Source organism: Battus philenor, unplaced genomic scaffold, assembly GCF_028537555.1.
Source record: "Battus philenor isolate CCGP_79_NKW_IND1 unplaced genomic scaffold, ilBatPhil1.0.hap1 SCAF_7, whole genome shotgun sequence".
Classification (NCBI taxonomy): domain Eukaryota; kingdom Metazoa; phylum Arthropoda; class Insecta; order Lepidoptera; family Papilionidae; genus Battus; species Battus philenor.
In genome coordinates, this window is record NW_027181737.1 from 5374332 (window position 1) to 5402280 (window position 27949).

A 27949-nucleotide genomic window follows, 5' to 3' on the forward strand; every position below is an offset into this window, starting at 1 on the left:
ATCTGTTGTGAAAATAGTTCCACTTTTTGACTACAATATGAAATATTTTTAAATTATTAAGTATAATTAGGATTGAGGGACATAGTTCTATTCATAAAATAGGTTTTCTAGAAAATTTTATTTATATTTATAAAATTTTAATTTGACTACTAGTATTTTTAAAATTACTACTGCTTTGTACTTCTAGGTTATATTATTACCGATTTCTAACTTTGCTTTAGAGAATTATACTTTAATTAATTTAAAAAAATCTTGCAGCACTATTTAAATTATTAGAGATCATAAACTTTTAATGTTACTTATTGTGATACTGTTGTATTGTTATTTAACCTGAATGACTAAATAAATATAAATTAAGCCTTTAAAACAATGAGCTAGTGTAGATAATTTCCTATTATTATTCTTATTTTATAAACCAAACTGGTTGAACAATCTGAATGCAAATTTGGGTATTATTGGATAAAACAGAATATGATGGCTGGTAACATTGTTAATTACTGCCATTGCTGGCGAATCTGCCAATTCTTTTTCTTCATGTCTCACTCTGGATTTTACATTTCCAATTAAAATGGTTTGATACACAAAGTGTCGAATAGTATTTAAATTTTATTTTAATTCAGAAAGTGCAAAGGCAGAACTCAAAATGAGTGTGTTTAAATCAGCGATGGGGTATTTCAGTTCAGGAGGTGCCAACGGAGGCAGTGATAATGATTTTGTTGGTCAATTTGTTGAAATCGGAAACATGAAGTTAAGAGTAAAGAAAGTCATCGCAGAAGGTAAACGGAATAGGTTACACATGATTATATATTAATATTTTGTTTATTAGGTTAAAAATCTAGACTACTATACTTATCGTAAAACATTGGGGGCGGAGGGACAAAAAAGGCATATGTTTTATGTCTTGGTATGATCAAATATAGTCTATAGTATATATTAAACATTAGAAACACGTTTGGAAAAGTCTATATTCTTAAACAATTACAATTTATTAATTCATATTTAATATTATTTATAATTAAAGTACAAAAATTAATTGCTTTATCTTACATAATTAAAATGTAATTTTTCTTTATATATAAGAAACTTTTTTTAAATTTTTATGCCTTTAATATTAAAGTAATTTCTTAATAAACATCAAAGTAGTTCTAGATTATCATTCTGGGACATGACTATTTGGACAGAACACAGTTAGTTCACCCATTAAAGCCCAGGGAAGTTAAGTTGATGCCACATATTTTTCTGATTTTGATTACAGTAGGAGAAAAGGTTTTGTTAATTATTTTTTAAATTAAGTGTCCACTTAGCTGTTACCTTTTTACCTGTTATTAATATTCTTTGATTATTTCACTGTCAGTAATGACTCCTATATTTTATGACTAATCGAGTTACTACACCCGCATAATTTGTAAACTCATTTATAACTTAACTTAATATAACTTTCAATATTAGTGTATATTTAGATTAAATATTGCACCAACTAAATTTTTGACATTTTCTGGCATTAATCCAACATAGCAAAGTGCCCTGTTTTTTAGATATCTGATTTTTTAAAATACTTATTGTGATACATAAGGTATGGGGGAAATAATCCTTTATAAAATACTAACTATATCCTAACCACTTTGCAATCTCTATGAAAGCATCTCAACCCCTCTATGTGGAATTTCATTAAATCTATAATTAACTGACTTCTACTAGGCGAAAGAAATATTCTTACTAATTTCAAGTTTCCCAGCCCAGTGGTTTCAGAGATATTGTGATGAGTCAATACATAAGTGGAAATCTCTTACACATGTATAGATAACTTAAAATACAGTAATTAATCAATAATACAATCTTTAATAATCTGATGACAAAATTATAAAGAAATTAATAGTTCTGCAGTGTATGAAAGTATTTAAAAACAATTATTAATAATTTATGCTATAATATTGTATATTATAGCATAAATGTTGTACATTAACATAAAAATTTATATTGCAGGTGGTTTTGCCTTTGTGTTTGTTGCACAAGATGTCTCAACAGGCACTGAATATGCTTTAAAAAGACTGATGGCAGCTGATGATCAGGCTAACAAGAATATTATACAAGAGATTAGCATTTTAAAGAAGCTGTCAGGGCATCCTAACATAATCAAGTACATTGCTGCCTCTTTTATTGATAAGACAAAGACAACCCATGGTATGGGAGAGTATTTATTATTAACTGATTTGTGCAGTGGAGGTAGTTTAATGGAGGCATTACAAAATAGAGGACAGGCTTTTCCCCTTCAGACAATTTTAAGGGTGTTCTATCAAACATGCAGAGCTGTGCAACATATGCATAATCAAGTGCCACCAATTGCACATCGAGATCTAAAATTAGAAAATTTCTTAATATCTAATGAAGGTAATTATGTAATATTTTCATTGTACTATAGTAAAGAATTCATATAATCATCATACATTTTTATAGGACACAACAGTAAAATTTCTATAAATATTCTTTTTTAAATATAAATTAGTCAAAAAAACTATCAAATAAAATGTATTTTTTGTTTTTTCAATATTTGTTAGTTGCATACATATGAAACTGTAAGTTTTAATTTGTCTCTGTTGCTGGTTTTTGCAATGTAGCTACTATGTAGGCTATGGAAGAGGCTGTTAAAACTTAAAGGAGGCTTCAGCTAAAAGGGATGATGAGAGGGTTGTCTTTTAAATAAAGTAATATATCTTTTTATTATAATGAATCTGTTTCAAAATAAATAAGTTATAATGATTAAAAATTTAAAACTATCTTCAGTGTTTACTATTTTGTTCTTGTTTTAGGTTTCCAAAGCTATTAATTTATGTATTTGCTATCTAAAATCATATGATACATTACATATTCTAACTATACTATTAACTTATTTTGTGTTATGATTATGATATTATATATTTATCTATGCAGTAATGACATAAATGACAATCACCAAATGATAAGTTACATTGACAATGGAAGATAATTGTTTATTTGGAAAACTTATAAAATCTGAATGTAATGGCGCTCTTAAAATTTTATACATGTTACAAACTACAACATGCTTATAAACTATTAGTAACATAAGATACAGATACCGCCATAATACATAGTATATGGTCAAAAAAACTAACGAGAAATTAATGATAATAATTAAAACGGACTAAGGAAATGCGAGTTTTTGTTACGATTTTCGTTTCGTTTATTTGCAGATAAGCATTTTTTTGCGTTTACTCTTTCTATATTGTTATTTTTATGCACTATAACAAATAATTTAGATACGCTCAATATATAAATCAAAGGGTAGATTGCGTAACTCTGGCATATGAAGCCGAGACTGAGTTTTGTAAGGCATTTATGCAATTCATATAAGGCTTTAAATCTACGCGCCGTTGTATTTATTTATTTATTTTATTTAACAGTTTATTGTACACAATAAAAACACTAAAGTAACAATACAAATATAACTGACACAACAGGCACTACTTATTTCTAACCAGAAATTTCTTCCAGTAGGCCTACGGAAGGAGATTCATAAAAAGTAAGGCAGACACAACGTGCACAATAATTAAATTGAAATATTTACAATAGATACGACTTTTGACCATAATTATATACTTAACATGCACATAAATGTATACTTACATATTATAAACTTACATAAATAAGCATAATAAATAATATATATACATAATATAAGCATAAATACATATATAACATCTATAACTAAAAATATTATATATACTAGACAACTATCGATAAATAGTGCTCTTTGACTCGCTTTTTAAATACAGGTAATGATGGACAATCACGTACTTGTATTGATTGGTGAATTTTATGCATTATTATTTTATAATCTTTACAAATTAATTGATGGTGTTGTATATTTACTATGATTTCCTATATTGCTACATCGCTAATCCGATGCTTTTGTATCTTAAAATAAAAAAATAAAAGTAAATACGCTTTTCACATATCACTAGGGTATAAAATAATTTTCATTTGGCATATTTAATAATATATTATAATATTCACAAAATCTGTGTTTTCTTAACCTATCTTACATTCACGGGGTATAGTTAGCTTCTGCAAAAGACCTACGCGTTAGTTGATAAATAAATATATCATGTATTTTCCCGTAAGACTCGAAAGATAATACGACCATTTTGTTGATCAGAAATAATGTAAACCAACAATAGAAATGATGCTATGACATACTGAACCTGATTAAAAATTGTTGGCATTTGTTTTAGAAATTAATTTGTTAAGAAAATATTTTATTGATATAATCTTTAATGTTTTAGGTACAATAAAATTATGTGATTTTGGATCGGCGACAACTGATGTTTATTCGCCAAATCCCTCTTGGAGTGCGAATCAAAGGAATATGTTAGAGGAAAACGTGAGTTTTATTATAGAAATCGTTGACATTGATATGTTTTCTTAAGTTCACTTTTTATTTTTTAACAATATTTGTTAATTTTTATCATGTTTTTAGAATACATTATTCACAGATCTTGCTAATCACTTTAATAATTTTTAAGATTTTTTAACAAATACAAATTCTGTTTATGATCTAAAATCTTTTAACTGCAAATTACGCTATTTTATCATAATTTCAGTTGATAGATATGTCTGTTATTTTCATAAAACTTGAACTGCGGTATTTTCGTCTGCATTGCATCTGGCCAATTGGACTCAATTATGCGCGAATAAACTGGCTGCCTTTGTTTCACAATTGGCAATGATTATTTATTATTATAGCATTTAAGGTGTATTAGTACATTTCATTTAAAAATAAAAACTGTCAGAAACCTAGATGCTAATGTAATTGTGTCCGTTTATATTTAATTTTAAGACCGTTTATTTTTAAGACTTTTGTTTGTTAAATATAAACAATTTACCAAAAAATAAATGATTTTTTCACGTTTTCATTCTACTGTCTGGTAGATCCGTGCGCCCAGAAGCCAATCCATATATCTCATTAAAAAGTCAAGTTCACAGTGACTACGAACAGAATATATAAGAGAAGATTTATATTCTTACTCTCTTCTCTTATACCTATTAAGGTAAAAAAGGTATAATGTGAAAACCAAAGCACAGCTATAATTTTTGTTATCTCTCCAGTTGGCGCAATTCACAACACCAATGTACAGAGCTCCCGAGATGCTGGACACTTGGGATAATCGTAAGATAGACCACTCCGTCGACCTCTGGGCATTGGGATGCATACTGTACACTTTATGTTATATGCAACATCCCTTCGAAGATTCTGCTAAGCTGGCGATATTGAATGGCAACTATAATTTGAACCCTAATGATCAACGATATAAATATTTTCATGAAATCATAAGTAAGTCTCATTTTCTCTAAACTTTGCATTCTTTTTTTACTTGAACTAATATCTATATATAACTGAAGTATACGATCTAAGAGCTAGGCGGCCAATCCGATAAAGTAGTAGTAAGCAACGACTCGAGCCGTGGCTCAGCTTGGCATGAACTTTGTTACTGTAGAAGCGGCTTTAGGTTCTGCGCCCAGCTACTTCAATACCACAGAATCTGCGAACACCATTTGGACAGCAGTGACAGTCTAGTAAAAAAAACTTAGTTATTTAAAATAACGATTAATGATTGACAGGGAACAGTAAAAACAAAATTTATTGCTTTATTACTTGTGGTATATAATGTGTTACAAATATTTTAAATTTAGAAATTTCATATCTAAATACATTTAAAAAGTAGGTCTTTACGATAACGGAAGAATTAAGTCATCGTTGTATGCCCTGACAAAGTGAAAACAATTTCTACTAGAATAGTTACATTTAATAGTGTAAGATTAAGTAATAGTAAAGTTAGTAGTATGTATAAAACAGTGATAGATCACAGTTCAAAACTTTTACAACCGGAGATTTCTAACAGGAACATTACAATATTAATAACAGTTGTATGGATAAATGAAAATAGGAATTCATATCTTTTTTTTTAATATTGAAATTGTTTGTTAAAATTATATTATTTCTACAATCATTAACAGTCATTATCACTGTTTCAAGTGTAAGATGTTGACATAAGAATCCTTTATGCAGTAGTATCTCTCAGTATGTAAAAATAAAATAAAATAATATGATTTATGCCTAGTTAAAAATAAGAAATTTAGAAACGAACTTACATATTTTACTACATCATTACCATAATGTAGCATACTTATACAGGGTAAAAACGAAATGATTGTTACCTCTGGTATCGTTAATTGCACGAATTTGTCCCCAGCTGGATGTCTTACGGTGAACCCCGAAGAGCGTTTGACAATAAGTGGTGTGCTGGAACGGCTGGCAGCTATAGCGGAGTCCAACAACGTCAATCTCAAGCAACCACTCAAATTTGAGCGTAAAAAAGTTGAACAATCTGTGGCCACTAGCTCGCCAGGTAATAAGAAGTCAAGTAAATATTACACTACCATATCCTAAGAACCTTCGTCGCGGCTTATGTTGTATTTGTACTACCGAAACGTTTAAAAATGTAGTCCGAAACGTTCCGAAACGCATCGGTCCGAGACCGCGTCGCTCATGTGATGATTATCCATCTTTTTGTTCTGTTGCATTTCCGAATCGAGCTAATAATGGTCAAGTATTTTTTGACTTTTTACACTCAAATTTTCGTTCCTCACAATTTTTTGAGTTTATTTCTTTAGATTGTTTTAATGAAAAAAAAAAACGATGTGAGATGTTTTGACATTCCAATGTTGTTTTTCACCAAAAAAAAAAAATTCACCAAAGGTAAGGCAATGTTAACTGAATTGTTATCAGATCGAGTTAAGGTAGTATAGCATTTATTTGACTTTAATAATATACTATATTTTAAAAATAACATTTTTATCTATCAACCGGGAATATAACTATGCATTCTTTTAGCACTATAGTATATAGTGTCAATATGATGCTTTTATTGAAAAAAATCCGTTACATGTATTAACATCTGTGATGACACTAGTCACAGATGCAACATTTGTAGAAAAGGAATCATAAGGAAAAAAAACCTTAGTAGTGTATTGAGCTTTAATTTATTGCTTAAGTGAAATATGACATCCTATAATTGATTTGACATTTTATAAGTGACAGTATTTTAACAATACAATATATATTTTGTTAACTAAAAGACAGTAGGATGCACTTAAAAAGTGCGATAAATTCGTTTTATTAGTTATTTAAGATTCCCGTCGCTATTTTAAAATAATAATTAATATAATGAATACCATACATATTAACATTCCTTCGAAGGGTCACATAAAAATTCAAAAATAGAATAAACCCCAAATATTTTTCATAAAATGATAACTTAGTTATTAAATGAGTATTTTTATAAAAACTTTTAAGTACATTAAAGTGGGCTATCCAATTTAAAATGTTAAATCTCGTTGTTAAAGTAGTTGTGAGCCTTGAAAGAAAAATTATTATATCTTATATTAAAAAAAATAATTAACAATGGCAATAGATACTTCTGGATTAGGAAGATACAGAAAATATTCATAGATAAACATGTTCGGTAAGTTAAAAATTTCTACATTTACTAATGCCTTTTAGACTTTAAAAAATTCGCTAAAAGTGGATAGCCCTATATACTTTGTCAATAAAACTTTCACCTGATTTACTTTTTCATAGGATAAAGATAAAAATAAATAATTGTTTAAAACTATGGGCTTATACTACAAAGAGTTTAATAAAACTAACATTGGTTTAAAGTATTTAGAAGTATGGTACTTGCACTAACCAAGTGGGTGGCTTTGTGAGTGAGCACTGTCATTAATTTGGTGGCAATTTAACTGTCAAGGCCTCAATGTGTGTTGCTAGTCTTGTGGCTTAAAATGTGTTACTAGTTACAACACATTTTAATAAATATTATTGATAATAATCTAATGCTATGTAATTTAAGTAGAAGGAATATTTCTTTCTTCCCGACAATACCTAAAAAAATTGTAGATTAAATAAGTATTTAATTTTAGTGTTTAATTATTTTCATTCTTATATAATTTTAAAAGTCTTGTTTATATGAGGAATGTATTACCATTCTAGAAATTGAAAATAAGTTTTGTTTTTTCCATGAATAATTTATTTAAGGCACATGGATGTGTTTGGTTTTAAATAAATGAGTATTTTATCATTATTCTTGGTTTGTTTTTCTTTTCGATACAGTTTTTGAAGTTTCACAAATAGAAGGAATACTTTGAGTGTTCGGGTTAATCGTTGCGTGGAAGACATGGGTAAATTAACTTACATTTTGCTTATTTTGTACTAACCGTTGCTATGTTTATTTTCACATCTAACTTATAAATAATATTTATTGTTACTGCTCAAGGTTATCGATTGCACACAAGTTAAACAATTCTATTTTTTTACATTCATGATATATCATCAGCTAAACAATATCTGTGTAGATACTTTTATCTATTAGATCCTATATTCTTTATATATATTATGTAAATATTCTACATTATATTCCACATAATTATTTTCGTATTTACTCTATGACGTTTTTTCGTAATTTAATTCACATTAGAAAGAAACTTATAATTTTAAAAAAAATTGACAAAGCTCTGTAAGATCAATTATATCGTCTTGGTTGAATTAGGTTTTCAATTAAAGATATTCAGCGATAGGAACCATAATATTAAGACAATATTTTCTATAAATGTATATTAAAATAAGTATAACATGTGCAAATTACTCTGAGACATGCTGAATTTAATGTTTTCAGTGCACAATAAAAATAGGCAAAACAATTATTATTTTATAATATTATTATAGAATAATAAGGTTTACAGCAAGTATTTAGCTTTTATTATCTTTAATATGTTTTTATCATTTATGAAAAAAAAAATTTGCATTTAAATTTCTCTCATTATGTCTAAGACAAACTAAATTATGTTTGATAAATTTTTTTTCTGCTAATCAGCTAACTACATGAATTAATTATATCTAAATAAAATAAATTATGAATTCAGTGGCTTATTAGTTAATATAGTTGGGATTTATCTCCAACTTGTCTTCAAAGCGTTTAAGCTGCCTTGGCTATATATTTATAATGATATAATTTTTTTTTTAAATTAAAATAATTAAATTAATGAATTTATAATGTGAAACCATCGTCATTACTTTGAGTCTTGGTGTCACGTAGCCATATTCATTTTAGATAAGCTAACTACAAAATGGGTGGAAATTTAAAACATAAATTGATTGAATACGAATCACAAAATAGTATGCTATATAATCTTATTGAATCGGTTTTAACGTGTACTTTTTTTTTAAAGAAAACATCCTGATTTTAGTGACATGAATAATATTTTCAGTTATAATTTTGGAAAAGGTTATAATAAAGTGGTGGAAAGAATGTGAAATTTATAAAAGCAGATAGAAATTGAACAAAAAGTTTTTATTTTTTAATGGCAACATTAATGCATAAATTGTTAACAATGATAAGTTTTTGGGGGTTTTCATATCGAGTTCACCTAACGGTTCTGCCTGGCATATCACGATACATTTAGAAGATTTTAATTCTAATTTTCACTTTGCTTATAATAGATTTAATTAGGAAATCATAACTTTAATGTTTCTTACATATTATTCTAAATGTTACATACATTACAAATAAAGATACACATAATTCTGCTTTTTTTGTTTGCTTGTTACTAACAGGTAATGATTACACACAAATAATATAATGCACAAAAAATAGAACTGCTATACAAAACAATTTTACCATGGAAATTAATTTACATAAATGATTATAAAACGCTTAATCGTAAGTGAATTAGTAGTAAGATGTTATTATCTCTTTAAACACTTTCTGAACTCTGTACAAAATAATCCGATGCATGCAATAAGTACAAATGCTTTTACCATATATTTAGAATGAGCATAAGTTTCAGAGCATGTTTGTTTTTATAGTCTTCCAAAGAATTAAGCCCTGTGTCTGTCTTACGTATATATCCAATACATAGATTAATTGTGTTTTAATCTGATTAGAGATTTACGTTGATATTTTTATATTTTGTTTTGATTATTATATTTTTAAAAACGGTGGCGATTTAAATAAAAATATAAATAATGTTAATATCGATATAATTTGTAAGCGTTTTTAGACAAAGACACGCGGGTTAGTTCGTTGAATGGCCGGTTAATTGTTCCGCATACATATCACGTTTTCTTTTTCATTTTAGGTGTTTTCAACTTTTTTGGGTGCCCGATTGTTTTCTCGTTTAAATGACCCGTGGCGCTAGCATGAACCTTTGCATCGGACTCCACTCACTTTGACCGCTTGTGCTAGAAACTTTGGATATGCTCGCAATGATGAGTATTATTTATTATTTATACATACATCATTCGTTTTATATGCAATTGTTACCTTTTTATTTAGTAACACTATGTACTTAGGAGAGAATGAAATGGTCCATAAATGTTCAATTTGAAAGTATTAAATTATTTCCAATTAAATAATTACGTAAACGTACATTCCTTATATTTATAAAAGAGGCGGTGCTTATACTTTTATCTTTTTTTTAATTACGTACTTATTTATAATTAATATATAAGTTACCAAGAGTATAATAAATGTCTTAGACAATAATTGTTATACATGATGCAATACATAGGCTTAAACTGTAACAGCATTCCAAAGAGGAATTGAAGAAAAATGATAAAATTATATGCCAAGAAATTTTTTTTATTTAGTGATGTTACAACACACTTTTTGTTTGATATAATATTCGGTACCTTAATACATTTTGACAATGAATTACGAATTTATTTCGAAGCGTATTCAATTTTTCTGTATAAGCTTATATACACTTTTAGTTAGCAGATTACTTTTGTAATCTAGATAGCTAATTTTTATTTTTAATAGCTCTAAAAAATATCTGGCCTTTGTCAACTTATTTTAACGGCGGCCATGATAGTGATTCACTAAACATATAAGCCAATATGTAATAAAAAAAAATATTAAATAAAAATACTTTTCCGCTAGCCGAACGCTACAAAACGCGAGCAAAGTAGTTCGGCGACTTGTTTATAATCATAATTTTTGGTTAAAACTGTTTGTTTAGAATTCATTAACATATATTTATAACTTAATCTAACTTAACCTAATAATTCTCATCGCATGTTACATTTTAAGCCAATATACTTTCCTATTGACAAATATAGACTGCATCGCACCTTTTTACAGCTTAGTCTAAATCCCAAATTTTCATTTATGACAAAAAAATATAAAAAAGAAAATGGTCTTGTTTTGAATGAACTGGAAAAATAGAGCATATGGCATCAAATAAACATTCCTTTTATAATTGTATGAGTGTTTGCGCTCGGCTAACGGAAAATTGCCGAAAAATGTTTAAATATTTTGTGTATTCAATAAAAAAACAGTTTCTTTCGATTTATTAAATGAGGTTCAAGCACGTTGGAGAATTGTGTTATCATAACTTACAAAAGATACTTTCGAGTAAATTTTTATTTTTTTACATAAATTATTAATTATAGTTAAACATATATTTAATGAGTACTACAGACCACAATTTTTGTTTATTACGGTTTTACAAAAACATCAGTTATTGCAATAATAATAATAATTATCAAAGAATTTTGTACATTTGTACATATAGAAATACATACAGAATGTTATCCGAGCTATCCATCGAATACTCCATTTTAATTAAACTAAATTAAAAATCAATCACGACTAACGTTAATTATTTATAATTTAATTATCGTTCCTTTGCGCTATTTCCACCATCCTTGCGTTTTGAATGAAAGTGACTTAGGTGTAACGTATTTACATTCCTTATATATAAAATTATATTGCTGTTAATTTAAGTTTGTTATGAATTTTCTTTTACTATAAATATTTAAGATTTTTGTTGAAATTTTTAACTTTTTTTTATTGGGTAATGGATAATTACACCAATTAATTCAGACGATTTTGTGATATTGTTTTTCTTGTATTTTTAAGTAAATATTTTTACAGTAAAAATATATAAGACGAAGGCACTTAAATATGCGGACATTTAATTATTATTCTATTAAGATATAATGCAGGAAATTGTTAAAAAAAATTAAATATTGATGTGCACATTTGGTTATGATGCAATTTTTATATGATAACAAAATAAATTTATTCTTTTATTTTTTAATTTGAAATTCGAATACTGTATTTGTTTATAAAATACTGTTTGTAATATCTGTGGTATCGTTATTAAATATGTTTTGTGATAAATGAGCTTGCATTTCTTATGAAGTCTATGTACAGAGAAGTCGCAAGTTTTCAGTGCGACTTTTGCTTAAATGTAGTTAGTTCATAATATAACATATTTAGCAAATTTTATTAAATAATATGAAAAGCCAATTAAACATATACATTTGAAAATATGCAAACGAAATTTTATTCTATTGTAAAAATGTTATCGTAGTAAAGGTTTGCAAGATAATCTCAATCTGCTGTTTTTTTTTTCTTTTTATCAAAATGTTTCATATATTTAATATTTTGTTATATAATTAATAGATGAGCAATATTTTTGTTACTATTAGAACTAAGTCAATCATGTAAGATATATAGTTTTAGAAATAAACAAATTAAAATATCATGTCTTGTTTTTGTGATAGCTATCCATGACCATGATTGAATAGTGAAAGACCCGGTGGTTAATGACTGATTTTAATTTCGAATTCCGATTTCATCGTTACTGAGCAATGGGAAAGAACTCGCATATGACGAGAGACGTCTTAAGAAACCGGATTATTTTATGTCCAAATATGGGATATTCACTAAATCGCAGCCAAATGCGGATTGTTACTGCCCGCTATTTACTTTTCTTTAAGCATATTGCATTTGTTCTATGACATGTCGTAACTTTGTGTATTATGTTTTATATCATATGTTCTTGCGAGTTAATTATTGCAGTCCTCCCATCATCATGTCACCCGATAAAGGTCCACTGCAAAGCATAGCTACTAGCGTAGCTATCGCCACGATACCTGGTCTATTGCTGCTCGTATCTAATGACTTCCCGGCGACCTTAACTATGTCGCTAGTTCACCTAAAGGAGTCTACCAACGCCGCGTCTATTGGATTGCGGTGGCCAATCGATAACCTTTAAACCCCAAATATATTTCAATATAATTTACAAAATCGTAAATGATTTCCTACTAATATCTGTTTGTTTTTCAGCGAGCAAGGAAGTAACGTTAAACAGTCAAGAGATACCCAATTCAAGGCCTCCAGAACCAAGTCGTCCACCGCCACCAGCAAGACCTCCGGCAGCTCCGCAATACCACGCTCCATTACCGCAAACACCAGCTAACTCTGGTGGGCTGTTCTCATCGATTAAAGGAGGTGCTGGGAGTTTCCTGAAGAATCTTAAGGATACGTCTTCTAAAGTGATGCAAACTGTTCAACAGTAAGTAATTAAATAATATATTTTAATAATTCGTACATATTCGATGTACAAAGTCGACAAACAGCCATCCTTGACTATCTGATATTACTTGTTATATTGGTCGAACAAAACAAGGCTTTAAAGGTTGCCAATGCTTCATAGTCTGACAATAGCAATCGATCAAGCCTAGGTTCCGATCCCGTGCATGTATAAAACATGTATTTTCAGCCAATAAACGCCCACTGGAATACAGGCCCCCTATAAAAATTGCGATCTTGCACTACCCGCATTCAGCCGGAACCATCGACCAACCTAGCGGAGGCCTGTCCATCCGCACTTAGTCTACCGGCTGGTGGTCGCTACTTGAGAACCTTTTTGCCCCTACGGTCATCGGCCTCCTTAATAATTTTACAAATGTACTATATTGATTGTTGTGTATAATACATTGTTACAAATTGTCCATTTGTACTATATTGGTTAAAACCTGTAATTAGTACTGAGTGGGAAAAGTAAAATAAAATTAATGAAGTGTTAGTCAAAGCTAAAGTCATTTCATGAAGCATTCGCTGAAAAAACATAAAAGGGTAACAGGCCCCCATATATGTAACAGCTAGAGGCTAAGTTCACGTGTGTATCCTCGGTCATAGTTACTAAATATGAAGTATATGCGAAGTGCCCTTAATGTACTGTTGTCTTAAATCTGCGGTGACTATAAAAACCATTAAGGTCTAAGATATTTCGTAAGTTTTACAAAGTTAAAAGTGTCAGCTTCCTTTTAATTTTATTACAGCCACCGTGTATATGCTTGAAATTTTAGACATCTTGAAAAAATAAAAACTTAAAATACTTCAAGTAATAAACCAGCTGAATAAAATATTTAAATTTTGTTTCAGATCAATAGCAAGAACGGACCTAGACATAAGCTATATAACTAGTCGAATAATTGTGATGCCATATCCTTCCGAAGGCTTAGAGAGCGCTTATAAAACTAATCACATTGATGATGTGCGGGTAAGTTTTTCAAACGGACCGCAATACACTGAAACTTAATTATTTCTGAGATAGATTTGTTTTTTTTTTTTTATCGCTGTACCATGTTGTTTGACTTACACATGAACTGTCATACGTTTGATTGCATTGTTTCTTGATGAAATTTATTCTGTTAGCCCTGAGGTTTTTACAGCTTCATCCGACACGAGTTCACGACACGTTCACAGAAGAGTCCATGAACTATACTTAATTTAAATTAAGGCATCGTATTTCAGATTCTACGATGACTCTCGAAGGTGAGAGGGAAGCTAACTTCGTCGTGTCAGTATATGTTGTAGCGAATGAAGTGTACAGTTTTTTTTTATTCGTTCACCCTCTATCTAGGATGAGATTGATTTCAATGTGTTCAAAGTACTTGAGGATTCTAAGCAATCGGTGGATAGATCAAATAATACATTAAGCATCTATACATAATTTTTCCACTTAATAAATTAAGATCATTTAATGCACTAAGTTTCTACACTCAATATACAAAGAACTAGGTCATTGATAAATCCAATTTCTGCGCTTATTTCTTCACTTAATACACTAAGATATAGATGATATAATACATAAAGTTTTTACATTTAATACTCCAACATCTAGTTAATTTATAACACTATGTTTCTGTTCTTATTTTCTACGCTTAATAAACAAGGATTTAGATTATACAATACACTCAGTTTATACAATTAATACAGTAAAATCTTGATCATATAATACATTTAATTTATTTGATTGCAGGCGTATTTGGAGAGCCGTCATCCAGGTGGCAAGTATTGCGTCTATAACGCGTGCAGGGGCCGGCTCAACTTCCCCCGTCACGTGCTCGTTGCAGACGCGTGTCGCGCGCTGTGGCCTACGCCCGCGCACAAGGCGCCCCTCCTATCCCCCTATTACGCGCTGCTGCAACACATGTACCAGTACCTCGGCAAAGATGATAGGTCTGCTATTGTTATCACTTGCCAGGTGAGCAATTAGTATATATTTATATAGTATATAAAGTGACAAAGGTTCTCGAGAGACGAGCTAGTAGACGCGGAGTTGGTAAATCCTTCACTACGGGGCAGATCTTTGGGGGAAGCCTGTATCATGCACTAGTCGTCATAGAATGTTTTGGTAATGATAACTTGAGCACAGATAATAAAACATTTAATTGATCACTGAATCGAATTAATGAAAACAAAGATCTGTTACTTTAAACTACAGTTATTTCGCCATAAATGAATGACACGTTGTTTGCCATCCTTACCAAGCCGATTTTGTCGTTGCATTCAAAACTATGCCTTTATCTGGTCACTGTGAAATTGACTTTCTTATTATATGATATGTCTGTTTATGGGCACTATACAGAGTTTTTTTATATAATCGAGTTAGTTCAATTGTGTGCACAATTTATTAGAAAATAGATGCAGTGTGTTACATTATAATGGCATCCTTTTTTATTTAAATATGAAGATTCCTGAAGTGCCTTGATTTGTCAAAAGCGCATTACAAACTCTCCTTAAGTAATCAATTTTTATCCAAGCTTTATTATCACTTAAAAATTATTTACACTGTAATAGGATTTTTTGTTGTTTAGTGTTTTAAGTAATTAATCCAAGTGATGTTTCTAATGAATTAAATGATCTTAAGCTGTTTTATTTTATAAAATCGAATTTATTATAACAGGATGGCAAATTGATGTCGTGCATGCTACTGTGTGGACTGTTGTTGTACGCGAAGCTGGTCACTGTCCCCGAAGACGCCCTGCAGATATTCGCGGTGAAGAGATGTCCCATCAGCGTGACGCCCGCGCAACTTCGTTACCTTTACTACCTTAGTAACATTGTACGGTGAGTTCTTTAATATTACTTTTTGTTTTAACTCGCCGCTCTCCCTCTTCCCTGCTTTTCAGTTGTAATTTCATAACATCCATCCTCGGTGATTACCAAAGTAAATATTCTGACCAAGTTTTTATTCTAAAACAGGAGAAAGTACATTTTATGAACGCCTCCACAATCTCCAAAGGAACAATCCTGCCATGTATTTCAAGTCTCTTAGTTTTATGATTCCAGATACATACTACTGCAAATAACTAATTGTATTATCCATGGTTCACTATATAATGCCAAGACCAAAATAACCAAAAGCTTAGATTAAAGCGTAGATTAAAGCCGGAACCTTCTCTAGCAGAGGTTTGTTCAAACTGTTGAAACATTCCTATGCTAATATCAATATTTTTCGTGATTTCAATATCTAATCACTAATATATTGACACAACAGACATATCTAATATTTTGAATAATCTACTATTTCTAAATTATGTTATCAACGTTTATTTCTCTGAACACATGATACTTTTTTTCCTGTGTTTTTTCTTTGGTGATTGAAAAAGATAGCAATGAATTGGCTTGACTCGTAGACGGAGAAGAACACTAACTTTTCAATTAAAGTCTCGCTTATAAAGATAAAAAATTTAATAAATTCACAAGGAAACTGAAAATAGTTCCGGACTTGAATTTTCCGCTATAATATTGTACCATTAATTTTCTTAGACTTTTATGTTTAGATAACTACCTAAAAATATTAATTGGGAGAGTTACACTAACAACAAAAAATAAACAATTATGTTTTTATATTTCAGACCAGAACCATCGCTTCCTCACTTCAGGCCGGTGTCTCTGGTTTCCTTAACCATCCAACCCGTGCCACTGTTTACCAAAGCAAGGTATGTTTAAGTCAATATCGTTTCATCCCTGTGGCTGCAAAATTTAGACAGCATATACAGTACCATTATATAAATATAAATCAATAAGTTTGAAGTTCCAGTTCATCATTTCAGATATTAGACGTCCACTGCTGGACATTAGCCTCACTCATAGATTTCCAATTATTAGGTTGGAAACTTCCTGAATTCAGCGTCTATGAGCTTAAAAAGGTCATCTATCCACATTGTGGGTGTAAGTACTACGTTGTGTTTACTGATCCCTGGTCTCCACTTAAAGCACCAATATTTAAGTATCAATTGATAATTAATAATTTTATTACCATCTTTTTTCTACACAGGGATGGGTGCAGGCCATTTATTGAGATATACAACGAAGATCGCCTGATTTTATCAACGGTTCAAGAATACGACCGTATGCATTTATACATGATGGCTGAAGGCAAGGTATGTAAGTTGAACTACATATATCTTAAACTGCCATGAGATGGCAAGTAAAGAGCGAGCGTCAACTCGTTTCTGGAAGGGCTTTTGAAGTAGCGTTGATGATTTAAATTTCGGTTAGATGGGGTAAAGTTAGTACCCCACTAAAGCCTCAATGCATTACAAGAAAGCCTCCAAGTGAATCAATGTAATGGTAAGAAGTAACCCCCATATTACATTTAAACTAAAGTCAATGATGTAGCTCAAAGAATTGCTTGTTTGAAGTATCAGTGGGCGGAGCACATCGCTAGTGCAAAATTCGGCTGTTGGGGCTCGTAGGTTCTCGAGCGGCGATCACGAGCTCCAGAACACGCAGCGTGGGTAAGGCGTCCACTATGTAGACTCACAACAAAGACAAGGTGGCAAAACTCGCTAGATACGGACAGAGTAAGACCGTTCATCGTGGAGATCTTTGAAAGCAAGCCTAAGGCTTGCAGCGGGCGTCTGTCGGTTAACTTGATGATGACATTAAAACTTATATCCATCCATATACCGCACAGACCTAGTACCACTGGGACTTCAAGGTCCTGGAGTAGACCACCACAGACTGGTCAGGTTAGAACGTCCACCCACGTTGTCACAGTATTTTCACCATTAACAAAATTAATTTCACGTACCCTCGAAGTTACGAGTATCACATTATTATCTCTATGTCTATGGTATTTAAAACTATTGTCTACCCATAGGTGACTTTGCCGCTGGATAGTACAGTGACGGGCGACGTCGTTATATCCGTGCATCACGCTCGTCAACAGCTCGGGCGAGTGCATTCGGTTCCAATGCTCTCCGTGCACTTCCACACGGGTTTCCTGGCCTACGATCAGCACGCCATCAAGTTCACCAGGTATGCAATAGGCATCTCAAAGCCTCCGCCTTCTTTTATTCTTGCTGGCACAAAGCTGCCAGATCAACAGGATACATGTGTTGAATAGCTTGATTGACTGTTTAATCAACTTGCTAGATTTGTCTAACAAATTCAATCAAATTGAATCAGTCAGTCTATTGAAGACTATAACCGTTAAGAATATGAGACGCATTACTAGCTATAAAATGTATTATCACATTTATATTGTATTGACGTTCTTTTTTGTCTAGATCGGAAATAGACGGCATAGACGAGTCGGGTCCGGTTAACGAACACTTTTCATCGAACGTGTGTGTGGTGCTAAGTCTGGTCGTGCAAAACGGCGAGCGTCGCAAGCCGCGCTGCGACCTGTGGGAAGAGGACCACTCCTTCCCCATCAGAACTCCAGACGTACTCTTCTCCACAACCTTAGAAAGAGACGAAACTATAGACAACTTTGGTGAGTTCACAATGCCGTATTACAAGATTGTGTACTACTAATTTCCTTATTCGTGTATTTTATTATATGTGCACACTCAGAAAGTTAAAAACATGGCTTGTATTTTATCACAACGGTATAGTATAGCAGCAATAATGTTATAAACAGTGCAAGTGTCTATACAAAGTTTTATGCGTCTGAATTTGAAGGAAGGAAATTTTGAGACCCACTTGCTATGAAAACCTTGACATTTTTTCACATTGTCATACGTTATCAAATCATGGCAATAAAACGAAATTGCCTACAATTGTTAACAGTTTAGTTAGATACGTATATAGGCTTTTGTGTCGATCACATAATTTTAATTGTTAATACAAATTTACCATGTTTAGAATGCATTTGTTTGTTCGTCCCTCAAATGTAAGTGACCAAAATTTACCTCATTTTATCATCTGAATTTGGATGTTTTTAAATTTTGAATAATTAAATTTTTAAAAATAAATTTTAACTATGAACTTACTATACTGTTTTAGTAAAACTTTCTAAGTGGTCTGGTAGATACATAATTATCTATTTAAGATGTATATGTGTATTTTGTTTTGATGCAGCGAATCTTCGAAGAAACACGTCTGCAATACCTCCAACAAGTATGTCATTTAGTGTGACTAATGGTCGTTTGCAATTTTCTTTTATTGTATTTATTTTTGCTATGTACATATTTTATTGCATTTTTTTAGATATTCTTTTATTGAAAGTATTACTGATCAAACTTTTTTTAATTTGTGGTTCATAAGTATAAAACTATAAACATAGTGAACCTTTACTAACATCCTATTTGCCGTACATTGTTTACCAGAAAATGCACAATTTATTTCTTTGGTAACGAGGTAAGGATGAATTTACGTGTATGTGTCATTTTCACGGGTTGGACTCGTTCTCTTACTCTTATTATGATAATTTCCTATTTTCGCTACGAAATAGCGAGTTTATGGACAAATTTTATTTATTTCTCGGATGACGAAAACATCGAAAAACCCAACAACGAAGAGATAGGCACGGCGCAAAAGAAAACGTAAATTGTTACATGTAACTCTCTTAAATATGTAGCCATGTAATCTTAAAAGTCAATTGCAATAATTGACCTTCATTAATCTCATTTATCTCTTTAATTTGAAATTGAAAGAGCGCTATAATCACTGACCAGCGAATATAATATAAATAATCACAAAAATCACATCATGTACAAATATATATATTTGTACATGATGTGATTTTTAACACATTTTGACAAAAACATAAATATATTATGATAATAAGATTCAAATTATGATGTTAATATCTAACATATTTTTGGTTCTGTATTGGCATGATTAGATCCAAACAATGTTAAGTAATTTTCTTTTGGTTTTTGCTTAACCTTGAATCACTAGCGTTTTCTTTTTTAATTAGATATTAATTTATTTTACCTAAGTATCATTTTCAATTAGTACAACTTCGTGTTACCACAATATCAGAAATAAATATATACTTAAAACCTTTTAATCCATTATAATGCATTAAATGTGATGCAAAAGTTAATCGTTTTAAGTTTTATACCATTAACATTTATTAATTTTACTTATTAAAAAATCATAACAATATCTCATAAACATGTTCAAAAATTACAGTAACTGCGGACTACCCACCTAAAGAAGCTGAGAAGAAACCCCCAGCCCGTCCGGCGCCTCCATCTCCTCAGCCACCTCGACCAGCGCCCCCTAAGCCACAGCCACCGCAACTCAATCAAAAGCCCCAACAAACCGATAAAACCGCCGACTTCCTAAATCTGGCGAACACCGAACAAAAGGCATCAAAAACTGACAAGTTAAAGAGTGATGACTCTTTCGACTTCTTCGGTATGATGGAGAAACAAGCCGATGACACGTTTGGCGATTTTCTCAGTGGAAAAGGAACTGAAAATGCACAGGTTTGTAGAGACACTTTAATTTCAAATTTCAAAATGCTTTCAATATAATCATAAATAATTATTAAGATAGAATAATGTGAAGCAATGCAATTCTGTTGAAGTAGGTTTATATATATGACTTATATTACACACTTGTAATATGTGAATCTAATATATTAGGATTATATGTTAGGATAAGATGTTGTTACTAATCTAGAAACCCTGCAAAGGACTCAAAATAAAATTATTGTAGTCTATATTACTCCCATTGTCCCTCACCCTCACATAACACAATTATAAAAAAAACTAATGTATTATACTGATAACAACTTTAAATATACTATTAATAAAATAATGACTCGAGATCTATTCAATCCAACATATACTTTACAATAACATGGCATATAAATGGAAAAATATACTCAAGTTAGTATTAATCAATGCCTACAAGCAATGGTAGTCTAGGCGGTAGAGGACTCAGACTCACGATCGTAGGTCGCAGATTCATTTCCCGGGATATAAGCCTATGTAATTCACTTTTTTTGTGCATTAATTAGAATTGCCACTACAGATTAGTCAACACTGTTCTTTGTATACCGCAATAACACCCTGCGATTGGCAACCTGCCTGCCTAACGTTGCAATTATGGTATATCCCCAATATAAATGTTTGGAGGAGGCCTGTGGCTTGCAATGGCCGTCGATAGCCTAAATAGAGTTGTCCAACGACGTAATGAACTGTTTAAAAATAAACTTAATAAATATGTATCCATGCTATAGCTTCAGTTATGTATTGAGCATTCAACATCCTGTATTTAAAAATAGTAAGTTAAACAATATGAGTTTTAATTTATTTCTTAAAAGCATTTCATTAATATCAATTATTATTCATATTGTAGTATTCGGCGCAGTCGATTTTTGGCGACTTGCCAGCACCTTCAGAACCTCCTACAACTGGGGCCAACGTGAATTCAAGTGATCCATTGAACTTTGATCCATTCGGTCTCAACGATCCCCTGCCTAAACAGGAACCATTGCTTACTCCTCAGCTGATAAAAGATGAAGGTATGAAAGTTGATTAATTTATAACTTTATTTAACTCCTTATCGAATATGGCTAAAACATTTTGCTTTAATGAAGACTTCATGCCCGTTAAATAAATAACATTCATTTTTGTTATAGACTCATAAAAAGTGATTAATTATTATATTTGTAAAGATGTTCGGTGATATTTATACATGTTAAATTATTCTTTATCTAAAATGACTACCCACACCTACATCAAATAAGTTATCTTTATAGTTAATGGTTAATCATCGTCATTTCAACCGATAGAAGCTCACTGCAACGAAGAGGCCTCTCCCCCAAAGATATACACGATGGCAGGTCATGCACTGCCTGCATCTAGTGATTTCCTGAGATGTTGGTTATTAAATGAAAATATATTAATTAAAGTATTAAAAGATTTGGTTTACATTAGTTTACTTTAAAGGTGAGGGGTTGTTGTTGGCACGGGCCTCTTGTCCTGTAATAGGTAATCAGGTGTAAGGAAAACACTTGCCAGATGGTTAGATGAGAGAGATACATACCATCATACATAGAATCAAAAGAGAGAGTTTGAAAATAAATGCGTTCTTGAATGATGAGTTTTGGGTGCGTTCTAATGAACGCTACAAAGGAGTGAAATATTCACTTGATGCTCAGCTTTATATTTTACCCATAACATGATACTTTCGCAAAATTTAGGATATATATACATAGCACCCACCTTTAACTAGCAAGTCAATATCATCATGATTTCAGCCGTAAGATGTCCATTGCCTGACATAATCCTCCCACACAGATTTTCAATAAGACCGGTTGGGAGCAGTCTGCATTCAGCGAACTTAACAAAGTCATGTCTCCACCTTGTGTACACGTCTTATGCTGCGTCCTAAGGTCATGCTTCTTATTAATAACGTAATATCGGTACAATATGGAGCTGAATGTGATACTTTCACCTAAGAAGGAAACTTTTAGTGTTCTTCCACATGGAACAGCCATAAGTAATAGTTATATCCTTACCATGTGGATCGTGGAGTCATAGCAAATTAGTCTACGACAAGAACTTCCTTATCTTTGTATTCCTAAAATCCTTCCAGGTCGTTCCCAAAGTGTGCCAATTGACCAAGCACAAGCCTCGAGGAAAGACCCATTTGCGGATCTTGGCTTACTCGGGTCTAATATGCCGGCAGCGTCATCGCAATCAACTGGATCAATTGGGTCTACGGGAACAGTGCCAGTGTCGATGGGACCCCCTGGAGCAGGTGTACCCGGATCTATGGCGCCTCCTGTGACTGCTATACCCCCGGGGAGTACTCCGCTGTTAACTCCGCGCGCATCTCCTGCGCACACTCCGGCGCATCAACCTCATACTCCAGCGAAGTCTCCAGCTCACCAACCTGACTACAGGTAACTGTGTAGTGACTTCATTCACTAAAAAGATTTTTAATTCTTGCACGTGGCGTCATTTACATATTGATAATTAGACAAACTTTTCAGTTCGGAATTATTATTGTTATTTACATTTTTTGTGTGCTAAAGATAATAACTAAAACAAAAAAATAAAGAGAAACAATTCATATAGAGGTCTGATCGGTCTTATCGCTTTAGGCGATCTCTTTCAGACATCCTTTGGTTAGGAATGAGAGACATGAAGTAGAGGGTAGTTTAGGGTGTGAATTATGTTCACTAGAAAAATACGCAGCATTGACATTTCTATTTATTCCTTATAACTTACTTTGGTTCCTTTATCTTTTGTCGTACGTAATTGTCGGTAAATGAATAATTTATTTTAAATGTTGAATTACTAAATAAAATGAATATTGTCAATCTTTTCTTCCCTTGAAATAATATATTTTTTAGAAACCAAAACATTACAATAAATTTGTCAAATATTTACATTTAAAATCGTCCCTAAATTAGTTTAAATTTAAATATAACATTCAATTGATTTATTTCAGTCGAACGCATTTCGAACCTACAAAGACTCCCGCCGATGACAAGTCAAAGAAGTCAACAGATATTTTTGGCGAATTGCTCGGTAGCCAAGGCTATGATTTCGCGACGAAGAGGGACACAGGACCGAAGACAATAAACGCGATGCGCAAAGAGGAAATGGTCAAAGAGATGGATCCTGAGAAACTGAAGATACATGAGTGGGTAAGGAAAGAAATTTGAAAATGAAAACGTCACAATTTGAGAATCGCGCCTTTCGTGCAATTTTTGTTTTTATACCCCAAAGTATTTGAAACAAGCAGAATAGAACAAGAATAGAGAGAAGCACTTGGTTGGAAGTGATTTGCACTATTCTTAAAGAATAGTACAGTTATAGACATTTGAAATACAAAATTTGCTGTTTCATTTGCCTAGTCATTTTATTATATATTTTATTCTATGGAGAGATGATTGTAATGGGCGTCAACAATTGTAAAGAAATTTAAAAGGCGTTTATATGCCGCTCCCATTTAAAAATGTATGTAGGTCCCCAATATTATATTTTTCCTGTTATCGTAATAAAGTTCCAAGGGTTTTCCGATGTAGTTGCCATCGTTGCTGAAAAACACACCAAACCACACATTGAACATGCACCAACATAAAAACACCAAATCGTCGATTGAATAGAAACCTGTCCAATAGATGCGCAAATCATAGGGTAATTAGAAATAATCGACTTTAGAGCAAGAGAATGCGTCGAATATATCTGAACGGCAGGAAATATGTAAACGCATCTTTACTTCACTATATCACTAGTCAATGTAATAAGGTGTACATTCTTGTAGTAAGGGCGTTTCAGTGACATTAACTTTAGTGATAGGATAAAAAATGTCTGTCTGCAAATGAAGAATTTTTGTCTATACCGCGCTCTTATATTTTAGACGGAGGGTAAGAAAGCGAACATCCGTGCACTACTGTGTTCGTTGCACACGGTCGTCTGGGAGGACTGTCGTTGGACGCGTTGTGACATGTCGCAACTCGTGTCACCAGCTGACGTCAAAAGAAACTATAGAAAAGCCTGTTTGGCGGTTCACCCCGATAAGGTAAATTTGTTTAAGGCTAATAATTAATATTCTAGAACTTATGGCACAGACGTATTGTTAAAAATATAATAAGAGATTTATTTACGACTCGGTTCAAACTCAAACCTTACTGTTCCCATTTGGTTTATAGAAGTAAATGTAAATATAAAGTAAAGGCATAAATATATCATTTGCGAATCTATGATGATGATAACGGTGTAAAACCATCAATTAGCATTATTATCATATAGGCCGATATACAACCACTGCAAGGAATAGGTTTCCACCAAAAATCGCTACTATGGCCGGTCTCGCGCTGCACTCATCCAGCGACTCTCCGCGACCTTAACTCTTTCGTCCATTCACTTAGTGGGATATTTTCGTATCAACAAGCTCTAATCATCGATTAAAAAAAATTAAAGGATAATCTGTGATTAAGATGACCAAAGAAGACTATTACACAATTCAATAATGGTAATTACTAGATTTTTTTCTTCTGATCTTTTAATATAAACTTTCACCTTACTTGGCATTTTTTTAATAGCTACACTTTTGAAAGAATGCAAATAAACCTGATCAACCTTATTATTATTTAAGCCTTTAAACTAAATGTCCATCGACCTTGTATCCATTCATCCAAAATTATTTTTGAATGTCGGTTAAAATAAGAAAATAATTAATAGAAGTGTGTTGAAGCAAGTACTTCAATGGCCGCATGAAAGGCGAATTGGTAATATCCTATATTTCAAAAGAAAATAAAAGTAAAAACTGGCCATAACTTTGAAAATACAATCGTAACGGTTTTTACATATAAATAAATGTTATTTTAAAACAATCGACAGCAATGACGTGCATTCCTCTTAATTTTATCAGTAATTAAATAAATATATATAGATATAGCGGCAGTCTTTCATACAGCCATAAACATTTTATAGTGATATTTTAAAATATATATAATATAATAATCCATAAATTTTCAGCAAATGGGTACTTCCAATGAAAACATAGCAAAGATGATCTTTATGGAACTCAACAACGCATGGAGCGACTTTGAAAATGATGCCAAACAGCAAAACCTGTTTCAATCTTAACATGTTAAAGAACCTATAGTGGAAATACAGATTTCATAACATAAGATTAGTTATTTCATGTACAATGGGCTTATGTATGGTATGCTGAGAAAACAAATGTTATTAGAATTTTTTTGTGTTCTAACAGTAAAGTTTTAGTAAATATAACTCTAATTGAGCAATTGTTGCAGTTGTGGCAGAAATATTTAAGCTTAATTATACTTTAAAGCAATAAGATTGGCGATGAATTGTTTAAACAGAACTAAATCCTTCACTTATATTTTAAAGATCCTGTTTAAATTTAAAATACATTTCACATACATTTAAAACACACACTTTTCATTCCATAACATAGATAAAAAATCAAATTGTAATCTAAATGTCACGAATATTTAAAAGCAATTGTTACAAGCTGTTATACAAAAGGCGACATACGTAATTAAAATTGCATTTTTAAATTACACGAATAATATTTAGAACATACATTTTCATAAATATGTTGAAATTGAATCACAATATAATAAACATGCTTTTAAGATAAGATGGAGTAATAATTATGACATGGTTAAAAAACAATAGATTTCTCTGAAAATTTTTATTCATTATATAATTGTAAATATTTATGAGAATTCATTATATCTATTTAAATTTTAAGTTGCTAATTTTTAATTTTTGTTTGCAGCTAATTGTTTACCGGTTAAAGAGGAAAAAAAAGTTCATTAAAATTAGTTGCGTTTATTAATCTATTATCACAATAATCACTTCCATCCAGTTGTATTTTAGCATAGAATGATGTAAACATTTCATTTATTTTTATGCATTCTATGTATCATATGTTGAGTCTGAGAAAGTACTTAAAATGTATTTTTCTGTATGTGGTCATTTTAGCCAGTGAAAAGGGAATCTGTTGTGTTTATATTTAATTTGTTTGTACCGTTCAAATTGCTTAGAATATAAACAAACATAGTAAATGTGTATTTCGAGCTAATTAGGCTAAGAATAGTAATGCAATAGTAATGAGTAATAATAATTAGTTTTCACTGATTTACCGTTATTCGAGAGCTTATAAATTCGTTAAGTTTGTACATTCCTAACATTGTTAGACATAATTGCTTACTCATATTTGATTAGTGCATGTAATCGTTTAAGTAAAATATTAGAATCTGTGGTTTGATTGTACCGGCCAGGTAGAAAACAACTAGTTTTATTGTTTAACACTAAACATACCACAAGGGGTCAAATGACCCATGGATCAAAATTTCTTATTTTTTGCGTTGGTAAACAAAATGGTCAATATAATATTTTGTTTAATTATAATAAATTCAATTTTTATTTCTTTCTTAATAACCATACTTTATACACTCAAGCAGTAAACATAAAGTCGGATCATTTGACACGTTATGGTAGAAATAGGTATCTAGTAATTGTTGGTATGATTAGTGTTAAAATAAGTATATTAAGATTTCTCTTATAACTGAAAACAATAATGTTTCCAGAGACGGTTTATTTTCTTTCTGTAACATTACATACCAAGTAATGTTATACACAAGTAAACAACGTTAAAATAACTTATTTTTAAGGTCAGTCTTCATTTTTTTTCTCCGAAAATGTCATTGTTGATGAAAATTGTGTTCTAAACCAAATAGTTTTTTTTTTAAAAAATCCATTGAAATTTGGAATTGATGTCGTTTGGTTCTTTCATGGTACATCTTATGTTATAGTTTATGCTATTTTTATATTTAAATTGAATTTTAAGAGCTACTTTAAAAAAGGGCTTGCTGTAAACAGTAATAAATACAAAGAATATTTTGCGCGTTCCCGAATTTCTGTATATTTTGCTTACGAAAATGCTAAATAAAGTTGTTCAGAAATAAATTATGGCATATTGAAAATGTAATATGAATTTTAATTTCCTTTCTTCTGCACACTGTTCTAGCAAGGTTAGTATTGTGGTAA

At 31.2% G+C, this 27949-nt stretch overlaps 1 protein-coding gene across 3 annotated transcripts; it reads left to right on the top strand.

Moving 5' to 3' along the window:
* Window positions 1-514: 514 nt before the first annotated feature.
* Window positions 515-26453, top strand: aux (cyclin-G-associated kinase). Of its 3 annotated transcripts, none has more exons than XM_068774742.1 (20): window positions 515-776; window positions 1984-2388; window positions 4302-4399; window positions 5125-5350; window positions 6270-6425; window positions 13212-13440; window positions 14313-14430; window positions 15193-15417; window positions 16120-16283; window positions 17075-17158; window positions 17497-17602; window positions 18325-18482; window positions 18734-18942; window positions 19530-19568; window positions 20589-20887; window positions 21765-21930; window positions 23007-23316; window positions 23868-24066; window positions 24783-24944; window positions 25904-26453. In XM_068774742.1, the coding sequence occupies exons 1-20, from the start codon at window positions 644-646 to the stop codon at window positions 26012-26014; spliced, it is 3597 nt and encodes a 1198-aa protein (XP_068630843.1). In that variant the 5' UTR covers window positions 515-643; the 3' UTR covers window positions 26015-26453. The 3 variants fall into 3 exon arrangements, with proteins under 3 accessions (XP_068630843.1, XP_068630845.1, XP_068630844.1); XM_068774744.1 differs by having other exon boundaries at window positions 23100-23316; XM_068774743.1 differs by lacking the exon at window positions 19530-19568 and having other exon boundaries at window positions 25904-26452.
* Window positions 26454-27949: the final 1496 nt, after the last annotated feature.

Coding starts and splice junctions, on each gene's coding strand:
- aux (XM_068774742.1), top strand. CDS start 644: ATGAGTGTGTTTAAATCAGCGATGGGGTATTTCAGTTCAGGAGGTGCC. Junction 4,400..5,124: donor GGAATATGTTAGAGGAAAAC/GTGAGTTTTATT, acceptor TTATCTCTCCAG/TTGGCGCAATTCACAACACC. Junction 16,284..17,074: donor TACCTTAGTAACATTGTACG/GTGAGTTCTTTA, acceptor TTTATATTTCAG/ACCAGAACCATCGCTTCCTC.